The sequence below is a fragment of the Cyclopterus lumpus genome, chromosome 6 (genome assembly GCF_009769545.1).
Source record: "Cyclopterus lumpus isolate fCycLum1 chromosome 6, fCycLum1.pri, whole genome shotgun sequence".
Taxonomy (NCBI): domain Eukaryota; kingdom Metazoa; phylum Chordata; class Actinopteri; order Perciformes; family Cyclopteridae; genus Cyclopterus; species Cyclopterus lumpus.
Window position 1 is genome coordinate 23,118,248 of NC_046971.1, and position 12,276 is coordinate 23,130,523.

The following is a 12,276-nucleotide window of genomic DNA, read 5'->3' on the forward strand; positions in this document are numbered from 1 at the left end:
GGGTCACAATTGACTTTCATGAACTAAAAACACACTCTGAAAGGTTTAAAGTTGTAAGAGAAAAACATGAACAATTCCCAGACCAGACAACCTGGTAGCGATAATAATAATAGTCTAGACTCAAACTGGGACCATAATAATCATTCTGTATTGAAGAAGATTATAAACTACTGATTGAGACTATAAACTAATGTTTACAATGTTTACTGAGTAAATCAAGAGAGAAAGTATAGGGTCATTTTCTCATAGACTTCTATACAATCTAACTTCTTTTTGCAACCGGAGGAACCGCCCCCTGGTGGCTACAAGGAAGAATGCAGGTTTAAGACGCTTTCCCGTTGGCTTCACTTCGGGCTAGCAATCGCAACTCCGCTGGCTCCTTCGGTTCCGTCTCATGACTTTCATCAGCGTTGTTTGACAACTCTATTTTACCCCTCTGTACGGACCCCTCGTCTTTCCATGTATTTATCCTCTCTATTCATTTCACTGAGGTGATGCCGTTGGCTCGAAGAATTCGAAACAAGTAAACAACTATACCTCTAGTCAGATGCTGGCCGGCTGGAAGTTCAGGGACAATCTAAGGAGATTGAGTGTTCAATTCTTCCAGAAATATACGACAACGAGGCCGGAGCAGAAACTCGTGGGCCATCAGCTGGACTATCAAAGTTAATACTGCAGGTGTTCCGGACGTGCACACTTCAACTGGGACCAGTAGTCCCACCGCCTCAATGACCCCTGCCATAGATGCCGCACCTTCTGACAAGAATAGAAGAATCACCGTAACGCTCTCGTATTGTCCCCCTGGAAACGATAGCAGCCGTACCCGAGGTGGCCAATAAGATCCTCGCAATGAGTGTGATGATACTGTTCTTTCTCTGTATAGCAGCCAGGCAATATTCCTTTGGGGAATTATGCGCCTATCTATAGTGAGTTTACTCTCCTCCTGCCTCTTCCTCTCTTTCTACCCCCTGACACTCAAGGGAAGACCCCTGCTAGGAGGGAAGGGAGTGTGTGTGTGTGTGTGTGTGTGTGTGTGTGTGTGTGTGTGTGTGTGTGTGTGTGTGTGTGTGGGGGGGGGACTCAGAAATAGCAATATCCTCCAACAATATCTGACATGGGTCATTTGTTCCGCTTTCTGCTCTTTTGTGCCAAGTGCTGCACCGGTGTGCCCGTAAACAGAGACACATAAAGTTGTCCGCTCACTATCTGAACCCCTCACTTCGCCTCCTCATCCTCTGCAGCCTTTTTTTTCTTATTCTCACAACAAATACACAGCACATGCCGCCACACAATACACTTTTTAAAAGTCAGAGACACAGGCGGAGTCGATTGAGCTTTTTTACTGGAGCGGGCTTCTCGTCCTTTGTAGATGGATAAGTAATACAGCAGTCAGCAAATCCGGATCTTAATAGATGATATTGACCTTTTTGGGGGGGAGGAAGAGAGACAGCGCGCGAGCGTAAAAAACGGAGAGATGGGAGGGTGTGAAAAAAAAACCGAGGGGAAACGTATCAATGGAAAGCGGACAAAACAAAAGCGTCTTAATCCGAGAGGGACAAAAGCGGTGATCAATCACGGGGATGACGATGTGCAGCACATGAGAGGGCTTCGACCCTCAGCGGCACTGAAGATGGAGCGGAGAGGGCCGGCCGGGCCCTCAGAGACTCTCTCTCTCTTTGTCTTTTCTCTCTATCTCTCTGTCCCTCCTTCCTGGCTACACTGTGTCCTCCCTTTCTTCCTCTGTCTCTCTGCATCGTCCTCTTTTCCATTTTTATTACTCTCTACCGCCTCATCCCTCTGCCCAAGTCCGCCCCCCCCCCCCCTCCCTTCCGTCCTCACGATATTTCTTTCTGGTACCCACCATCTGTCACCCCTCCTCTTCCCACTCCTTTTCCCTCTCTCAATCCAATTCGAGGAGCTTTTTCAAAAAAACTAATATTGGCGTCATTAGAGGGATTTGACTGTCTCACTGACTCTCTTTCTGGAACCCTTCCGATAAGCATCCCTCAACGGTGCTCCGCGATATTTGCCCCCGCTGCGTCCGGCAGAAAGAAAGTCCCGGTCGGAGTCCCGCGCACTCTCCATCACGTCGCATCGCGGTGTTGAAGTCGAGGCCGAGCATTTCTTTATTGCGCTGCAGGGGTGAAGTTGAATGCCACTCATGTCAGGCCATTTTTATTTTTATTTTATTTTACAAGCGCATGAATTGGGGTGAAGAGGGGTAGCCAGACTAATAAAATGACCCGAGAACACGGCCGTACTGTTTAAGAAGGCCTTTTATAAGTGACTGGTATTCATGCGCATAGTGACACCAAGAGGAAATGCCGCGCAACGGATACAGATGTCCGCACTGCCGCATGACCCAGTGTGTGTGTGTGTGTGTGTGGGGGGGGCGCATGAAGCAATTTAACGACACGAAATCTAACTCAAATTTCACCGCATTCCGTTCATATTCAGAAGTGTGCGGGCTGCACTTCGCGCGTCCTCTCAGGGAGAGTCACGCTGCTGTACTCCAAACCAGACTTCCTGGTACTTTTCCGAGAGAGAAGTCAGCGCTCTGTCAGAGGGGACTTCTGGCCGTATCCAGGAAGTGACGGTGGGGGACTTAACGGGGTCGAAACAAGCCGAGGGAGGTCGCCCCGTCTTTACAGAAGAGAGGAGTTGGGTGGAAGAGGGAGCTCCACAAGAGACTGACGGGAGCACACGGGAAGTTAAAGGATTGAGCCTTCAAATTAAGAGCATGCATTAAATACGTATTTAACAGTTATAAACACACATCCTCCATTAACATGCTGCATTATCATGAACACATTTTCATGAAACAGAACAAACCAGTTGTTAGATGGTACCTGAATATGTGCCCCCTGTGGGAAAGTCGTTTGCTTTTAAACGACTTTCATTAAGTAACATCAAACTTTGATGTTACTTAATGGACACAGTTTGCTAGATAACACTTAGAACATGGTAACACTGGAACTGAATACTTTTCAGCAATATTACTTTTCATTTTAAGTATATGTACCATCCTCAATGATGATATTTCTGTGTCAGATATTTGGTTTGTTGGAAATAATTATAATTTAAAAAAGCACCGCTCAAACACGCGTGAGGTATATTGCGTGTCACGTTTAATTAAGTAAGTCATCCAGAAATATTTGTGGAGAAAAACACCGGCAAAGAATTCTTAACTCGTGTTTTATTTTGAAAAGATGCATCGGAACCCACGGTGTGGCGTCCGGTGTCTTTCCACTCCTCTCTGGCTGGTGGGAAGGTGGTCCCGGGACGAAAAAACATCGCCAGAAAAAGAAAAAAAAGTGACCGACGAGAGAAAAACTTTGCGAGTTATATATATATAGTTTTCTCACCACACACATCACTCATTTTCATCGCAATGACAAACCACGGCGCTCCGGAGTTGGCCCGACGTGTCGCCGACAAGTGAAGCGACGGTTTGAAACTGGTTGGTCTTCGGGAACAAAGTTGGGAAAGTGCGAGGTGAAAATGGAGAGCCCAGCTGAGTGAGAGTGGGGTGAGGAGGATGGCTTTGGCAGGAGTCCTGCCCCGCTGCTAGCGGGCTAGTTAGCTCCGACCCGTCGCTTCTCTCGGATAACTGATGAGGTGAGGCCGCCTGACACTTCTTAACACTTGTAACGCTCGCGCCTATGTCAGTTAGGCGGCTCTGACGTCACCTGCTGTGACCGAAAAATAACGGTTCAATTAGTTTTTTGGGCTAAAGAAAAAAAACATTGAATTGAGTTCGGCCTGGCCATTTTTTTTTTAAAACCGTACTCAGACTTTCATGCAATTGTCCTTTTAAATGTCTGATATCATTGTTGTGTCGTGGTTTCTTCAGAGTCATTTTGTAGTATGTTTTTAAGGGATGTTTCCCGTTCATTACCCGGTACTATAACTGGAAGAAGTAAAGTAAGTACGTTATCAAACATTTTGTCCTGACAAACTTTCAACAATATATATATATATATATATACACACACCATCTGAGATGGGGCCCTGGTAGGTTCTATATATATATATATATATATATATATATATATATATATATATATATATCAAGCACAGTTCCAACATCTGATGCCCGGATTTAAGTGACCATCTGTGACACCCATCTATTTCTTACAAATGGCAGAGTGAACAAAACCATACAAAAACAACTGTTGTGTGACTTCAGCACACCAAATGATCAACGTGTTTGAATCAATTGGCCTCACTGCAATCTGCCCCCTGTCACGTCCGCTTCAGCATACCCCTCCTCTCCTCTCCTCTTGCCCATGCGTGAGCCTAACCACAAACACTCCAGATTCATGCTTGATTTTTTTTCGTTTTGCATTTCAGAGCTTTCCGCCGCTGTTCTCTCCCGAAGGCTTGCCATTCTCCAGGGGAGCTGCTTTATCTGTGGCAAGACCGCTGCTGACATTGCAGCTTCCCCCCCACCCCCCACACCCCAATGGATCCAAGCATAGTTGATGATCTTATTTTCTCTGGAAGTTCTGCCTGAATCCCCCTCACCATCTCCCTCCGCACTTCTCCTGAAGGCAACCGCACTTAAACCTGCTTTAGAGAACCCCTCTCCCTCCCCTGCACCGATCAATCATTTATTTCTTTTCTTTTCTTGATCCCGTGAGCATCCATGTTAGCTGTACTCTGGCAGTTTTCTCACAGACATTCAACAAAGCACACCATCTGAGATGGGGCCCTGGTAGGTTCTTCCAGGGGCTCGAGGTATCCCCCCCCCCCCCGCCTGCAGACCGTGCCGGTCTGGGTGAGCGTAACCCACCTGTAAAAGGATCCTGCACCAGTGAAACAGCACTCTCTGATGGAGCCGAGACTCAGGGCGCGCTCGCCACCCACACGTTCATGAACTCTGGCTTTTTAAGTGGACGTGCATCAGGGGTGCCCTCATGAAGTGTGACTGCTGACGCCGGCTCATTTGAGGACTTGAATGTGGGTGTGATCGGCTTTATTCATGAACCCTCAGTCCGAGTCTGGGTACGGCCTGGATGTTGGATGCCCTGAGTGTGTTGGGTCAGCTGTTGCGGTGATGAGGCAGGTCTCCTGGTGGCCCGTGTGGCTGGCTGGGCAGTGGCCCAAGGTGATGTGATGGGGTGCAGGAACAGCAAGGTCCTCCCTGAGCCTCCAGGGGACGTTCATTTGGACCTGGTCAAAAAGGTCAGTCGCACTGTTGTTACTAGTAATGGTGATAGCGCCGAAGCAACCGTGGTACCAATACACTAGAACCATTATTAGTATTGACAGCATGACCGTTAGAGGGCTCTGATTATCTACTTCAGTGGTTCTCAACCTTTTTTCAGTGATGTACCCCCTGTGAAATATGTTTACAGCCAAGTACCCCCTAACCAGCGCAACACATTTTTTGTTGAAAAAGATATGTAATGATTTAGAATAGAATATATAAAATTAAGTTTATGAACTTACATTAATATTTGATTGAATATTTATTAAATAACGATTTTTAAAGGATTTTATTAATGGATACTAATTGTACACGTACCCCCATTTGAGAACCACTGATCGACTATGTTTTTTATGTTTTTTTTCTACCGTCTCTGAGCTGAAACTGCCTTCTCTCCCTGATATAATAGAAATACATGGCACTCGGTTAGAGGTGCTCGAAGCCCCAAACAACTCCATTTCAAAATCTCAACAGCAGTGTCTCTTTCCAGAAAACACAACCCAAGGTTACTCAAGATAATCCACAGACCTTCTTGTACTGGATAGAGACATTGTTGACATTGAGATTTCCCCCACCAAAAATGTCTAACATCGAAACAATCTGGACTGATAAATAACACTACAGGTAAACGTAAAAATATGTATTTTAGATTTTGGGGTTGACTATTGACTAACTTTTAAAATATCGGCCAAATCTAGGTTTAAGATAATTTAGAAACGGTTCCACCATTACATCATTTAACCATAAGAGTGCACTAGCAAATTGTAAAAAGTCCCACTCGGTATGTACATTGGTTAGTGATCCATATCACCCAAATAGCCTAAAGTGAGCTAAACTAATTTTAGACTAAGAATCTGTACATCAAAGTCTTTACATTACTCTATTTAATCTTTTCTGTTATTTGCATCTGTGACGAACTGCGTTTCTGTATTTTTCAGGTCGACCCTCTTCAGACAGATATCTATAAGCACTTCATACGAGGGGATGGCACAAGGAGCAAGGTGGGTGGGGCCGGCGGAGGGGCAGGTGACAAGGCCGACTCCACCTCCTCCCCGTATCAGGCCCAAGCCCAAGCTGCCACTCCCACCGCTTCCGCCCCGCCCCCTAAGGACCCGTCCGATCTGTCGGACCCTCAGCGAAAGAAGGTGGCGAAATACCGGGCCAAGTTTGATCCCCGGGTCACGGCCAAGTATGACATCAAAGCTCTGATTGGCCGCGGGAGCTTCAGCCGGGTCGTCCGCGTGGAGCACAAGAGCACACGGCAGCCGTACGCCATCAAGATGATCGAGACCCGCTACCGGGAGGGGAGGGAGGTGTGTGAATCTGAGCTGTGCGTTTTGCGTCGCGTCCGCCATACCAATATAATCCAGCTGATGGAAGTCTTTGAGACGGCGGAGCGCGTCTACATGGTGATGGAGCTGGCCACCGGGGGCGAGCTCTTCGACCGCATCATCGCACGCGGCTCCTTCACTGAGCGTGATGCCACACGCGTCCTGCAGATGGTGCTGGATGGCGTCAAGTACCTCCACACCCTGGGGATCACCCACCGGGATCTGAAGCCGGAGAACCTGCTCTACTACCACCCCGGGTCCGACTCCAAGATCATCATCACCGACTTTGGCCTGGCCAGCAGCAGGAAGAAGGGAGACGAGTGTCTGATGAAGACCACCTGCGGCACGCCGGAGTACATCGCCCCCGAGATCCTGGTGAGAAAGCCCTACACGAACGCTGTGGACATGTGGGCGCTGGGGGTGATCTCGTACATCCTGCTGAGCGGAACCATGCCCTTCGAGGACGACAACCGCATGAGGCTCTACCGGCAGATCCTCAAGGGGAAGTACAGCTTCTCTGGAGAGGTGGGGAGTTCTAACTATTGCACACTCTCTCTTTCGTTCTTTCTCACAACTTCATATCTGGAACACATTCCTCACACCATGTGAGGCTTTGTCAACAGATTTCCGAGAAGTTCAGCTTTTCCTGCGAGGTGCCATGGTTCAACACACACACACACACACACACACACACACACACACAAACAAACTCCTCTCTAATCATCTCACATCCACATCTATCTTGTGTTCCCTTACCTTTTTCGGTTAATGTTTGCCCCACAAACAGCCACTCCAATGCGAAGCTGAGTAGTTTTGTGATATTTAACGAAGAGTATTTGAATTGTCGCGGCTCTCTTGGAATGCGTCCAGAGTTGGAACTTTGCAAGGGTTCCCGACGGGCAAGATAAGGTTGGATCCGACACATTTAATAATTTTAATCATTTCATGTAGTGGGGGTTACATTTTTTGCTGAGGTTTGCAGATAGTGTGTATGTACTGCAAGTCTTGGGAGTCGATCGGAGGACCTGTCACTGGATTCAACCCGTGTGCATTTCTAAGGTGATACAGTGGTTATTGAGGAGATTGTGTGAAAAAGAAGCAAAATGAGAGCAGTGAGAGAACAATATTTATTTTTCTGTCAACAGATGAGGGACTAAAATGTATATTTCCTTAAGATCATTCTTGGCAATTCTGATAGTGGGGAGAGAAGGACACACACAAATACAAGTTCAAGCAATAAGCCACATGCCTCTGAAATCTGGAATAATGGATATGTTTGGCGGGGGCGGTAGAAACACACATTACACTGATGTATTATAACCTTTCAATTAATATAACCAACTAGTCGCCAATGTACACATCCAGCTAGTACGCGGCAACATTGGCATTCATATGGAGTCGTGTTTCCGGCCACCTGGTTACTGCAAGTCCAATAGTCACTTTTCTTTTACCTGCACCAACTTCTGAGGGGAACTCTCAAGCGAAATGCTCCACTATATTTAGCGGCTAGCCATTTTTCACTACGAGCTACAACATTCTTCTTTTTAACATTACCTCACAATTTGACCCATTGCAATTTCATATTCATATTTTAGATCCTGCATTGTTTTACATTTTTATTTGATTTCCTCTTTACCTTTTTGTTGGTTTGTTGGTAACTTTTCTTGATGCATCACAGCCAGCAAACTGGTTATTATTGGAAAAGCTTGTGCGTCGCGCATAATACAAACAAAGCAGGGACCATAGAAACGTAGCTCCATAGTGCTCCCAGTGGTGAAAAACTCCACAGGGTTCCTCATAACTGCTCTAAAAGTATCCCAAAAAAGAAATAAAAATGAGCTACAAATGCTTCAATCAATAAGCAATTATACATACCACTTGTAAACAAGTGGTATGTGGGGGGGGGGGGGGGGGGGGGGTAGTTGTCTAGTGGGAGACTGAAAACACAGCTGGTTGCCAAGCAGGACATCATGTACAAAGTGTGTTTGCGTGTGTGTGCGTGTGTGTGTGTGTGTGTGTGTGTGCGTGTGTGCGTGCGCGTGTGTGTGAAGGCATGCAGGGTTGATATATTCACAAATCCTGCCTTAGTAGTAGAAACATGGAATTCAGCTTCTGCAAGGACTTATACAATCAATAAAGTCAAGGTACATCAAATTAGATGCATCTATTAGTGAGCGTGACGATAGATGTAAGACTCCTTATCACATCGAATAAATCAAACGCCTTTTTCTTTTTTTAGTTCGCAGCTGAACGTATCCCTCTGCTGCCCTCTTGTGTCCAACAGTCAGAACTGCACTGATGCCTAACAAAGTGTACTGTCCATTCTCACATAATATAACAAAGTCCCCCCTCATCCCGTTTATTTATTGTGTGCACACGCAGTACAATGATGTATTCTATAGTTTGACTCAATCAGAGTTGTACAAAATAAAACTCTGGTGCACATAAATTAGAACATTTAAAAACACGCCCCAAAAAACAACGGAATCTATTGTTTTAAAAAAAAGAAAATGTATTGGGAACTTTTTATAAATACTCAGGATACGTTCACCATGCCCCATACTAACTATTTAGCATACTGACATTAAAACGCTTTGCTAATCACAGTCTTGTCTCTCATCTTTCTCCCGTGTCTCCAGCCGTGGCCCAGTGTGTCCAACTTGGCCAAGGACTTCGTAGAGCGCATTCTGACGGTGGACCCCAGCGAGCGGCTCACAGCTGGCCAGGCCTTCAAGCACCCGTGGGTCGTCAGCATGGCCGCCTCGTCCTCCATGAAGAACCTACAGCGCTGCATATCCCAGAACCTCCTTAAGCGGGCGTCCTCGCGCTGCCACAGCACCAAGTCGGCGCAGTCCACGCGCTCCAGCCGCTCCACCAAATCCAACAAAGCCCGGCGGGTGCGAGAGAAGGAGCTGCGCGAGCTGAACCGCCGCTATCAGCAGCAGTACAACGGCTGAAAGTCGCCACACTCTTACACCAGCTTTCACCATTCAAAGTCGCTGCCATTGTTGGAGGGCAAAGTCCCTAATAATTTCCTTTGAAAAATAAAAGAGGGGGAAATGACTTGAATGACCAAAAGTAAAACAAAAAAACAGTAAGAGTTGAGAATTCCTGTGGCGGTGTGTCTCCTGACGAGGACAGACGGGGAGACTCACCAGTCAAGTTTTGAACTCCCCATGGGTTACATCATCTCTCCATCCGTTCCTTCACCCTTTTTTTTCTGGCAGGATGGTGCCACTTCCACTCCTTTTTTTTGTTCTTCTAATCCCTGTGTCTCTACATCTTTATTTATTATTGTTGACATGATTATGAGTCTCTATTCAAACGGTCACTGGATAATGACCTTTCCATGAGGATCTGTTGAACAGAGTTCTGGGTACTGAAGTTTCTAAGAAGAAAGGGATCCTTTTAGACCCCCACCTCCCACTCATTCCTGATTGGAATTTGCTGTGAATTAATTATTGTGCTAATTGTACAGACCTTGTCTTGAAGATTTGTAATGCGAGCACACTGCAACAGAACCACGCCCTCGAAGGTCAACATGAAGTTCTTTTTTATTTAGTCAACTCTAAGCTTATCTAATCTTGCCATTATTGCTCTGTTGATGTCTTTAGTTTTCCTTCTGAAGCTGTCAAAAGATTGTGAAGCTGTTTTAGCCGTTAAATCTTCAATGTATTGGACAATAGGCCACACAGCTGCTCCCCAATGACTTCAGTAGATCAGTGGATTCAACCCCGAAGTGCCTGCTGCCATCCCTCCATGTTGGTTCTCAGAACATGTGGCCGTGTGAGTTGCATTGAGGATGGCACATGCAACCATGAAGAAAAACAACCTCTCCCGCTGGTTGCGCCAGCTCTGTAAGTTCAAACTTGACCTGATTCTGACACGTGCGCACGTTTTTACGAGGTGGACATCTACGCATCGCTGAATCAAAGCAGGCCACACAAACTAGTTCTTGCATGGAAAGTAGTCCCCGCGACATCATGTTCCGTCGTCAACCAAGCTAACGCTAGCGTGCTAACATGTGACCCGTTCAAACTGAAGAGTAAAAGATGAGCCAGCGCTTTATCAATACTCTGTTTTAATAATTACGTTATCCGGAAATACTTTTAAGTTACATTTCAGAAGAAGACATTTTTTTAATATCCATTAATTAACCAAATATTGTGCCAAAAACTAACTTTCGCTCCGTTAGCATTAGCAGGTCTTCCGCACTCGCTCCGAACTGCATGACTGCTAACACACTTCTTCTCCATGTGCACAGATATATATATATATATATATATATATATATATATATATATATATATATATATATATATAGAAATAAAACAGAATCATACCGACAAAGGATTGGCTGATAAGTTAAAGATCCAATTTGCCCCTGACAACTACCTTTTGGTTGTGACGCTAACTGGTGACGCTAACAACTTGTGACACTAGTGACTTCCTGTTTCCAGTCACCTCATAATAATAATAATAATAATGCATTTAATTTATATAGCGCTTTTCATAGTACTCATTCAAGTCTTTACAAGCGTCCACATTTTCTGTAATTTTAATGGTGCAATTTGATTTAGTTTGCTATGGAACCAACGTCTTCCTGGATTTACAAACGGCTGGTGCAACCCAACCAAATTCCTGCCGTCTTTCCCAGCTAGCTGCGGTTTTGTTAGCCATGTTAGCATTCAGCAAAAAAAAAAGAAAGTCAGCCAAAATATATTACTTTTTAAAAAAAAATGATGTTGATGCCATTGTAAAGGGTATAGACACATATAGCACAGAATATAGAGTGAAAATCCCAAGCCTAAATTCAAAATGAAGGAAACCACTATTATTAATATGTATGATTATGAAAGATGTCTGAATTACACAAAGTTGGCACTCGCTGTCTTATGCAAAAAGCTTTCTTTTGTCTGTAGAAGTGCACTTAAGCATCCTTGCCTGTTCAGGATTTCGTGATTACTGAGCTACTCGGAGCCTTTTTAATAATAAAAGTAATAATCTGAAATGACACTAGACTAGTGATTTATTCTTTTTTTGGCATTTGTAATATACAGTTTCAATGTTAAAAGGTCGAATGACAGTAAAGTTCCTGAACTTATTAAATCGTTCAAGCAAAAAGTGAATCGAATATGGAAGGCGACTTCCTTATTCGATTGATTCCAAATGATTGATCCTCAACTTGGTCAGAATTATATGATATTTGATCATGGAATATTTTCCCAAACGTAGCATAACTTTTCTTTTGCCCTTTTTCTTTTTTTTCCTGAAGCACTTAATGTATACATTTAAATCTAATGTTTGTGTTTTTAAATTGCATTCCTCTTCATGGGACCTGCTGTGTATTGTGTGCCTCCAGAACACAGTGTGGTCTTCTCTTCTTTACTTGAGTATTTTTGCTGTGATCTACCCCCAGACTTGTAAAGTGTGTCGCAGGTGTGAACTTTATGACATGTTTGTATTTTCTTTACACATACTGGAAACGTAACCGAGCCATGTCAGCTGACCTCAGTTTATTTTTATTATTTTTTGTCTTTTTGTCCTTTTTGCTTGTTTCAGGATGCTCGTCATGTCATCCACTGCTGTTACCTGCCCCGAAATGACTTAATCGTTTCTAAAAGACTGATAATGAGGCTAACATCGAATCTCCACGCTACATTCTTAGAGCTACTCCACCCAAAATGGGTGGGTGTAGTTTCCTTCACAGGGACAACATCCTAAAAGAGAGAG

The 12,276-nt window shown here is 44.8% G+C and overlaps 1 protein-coding gene across 1 annotated transcript; it reads left to right on the forward strand.

Moving 5' to 3' along the window:
• Positions 1 to 3,211: 3,211 nt before the first annotated feature.
• pskh1 (protein serine kinase H1) lies at positions 3,212 to 10,801 on the forward strand. The gene is made up of 4 exons (XM_034535186.1): positions 3,212 to 3,618; positions 4,354 to 5,187; positions 6,151 to 7,068; positions 9,183 to 10,801. The coding sequence occupies exons 2-4, from the start codon at positions 5,119 to 5,121 to the stop codon at positions 9,498 to 9,500; spliced, it is 1,305 nt and encodes a 434-aa protein (XP_034391077.1). The 5' UTR covers positions 3,212 to 3,618; positions 4,354 to 5,118; the 3' UTR covers positions 9,501 to 10,801.
• The last annotated feature ends 1,475 nt before the right edge of the window (positions 10,802 to 12,276 follow it).

Excerpts from the sequence above, each read along its gene's own strand:
- pskh1 (XM_034535186.1), top strand. The coding sequence starts at position 5,119 with ATGGGGTGCAGGAACAGCAAGGTCCTCCCTGAGCCTCCAGGGGACGTT. Across the intron at positions 5,188-6,150 it reads ATTTGGACCTGGTCAAAAAG|GTCGACCCTCTTCAGACAGA; the intron begins GTCAGTCGCACT and ends TGTATTTTTCAG. Across the intron at positions 7,069-9,182 it reads AGTACAGCTTCTCTGGAGAG|CCGTGGCCCAGTGTGTCCAA; the intron begins GTGGGGAGTTCT and ends CCGTGTCTCCAG.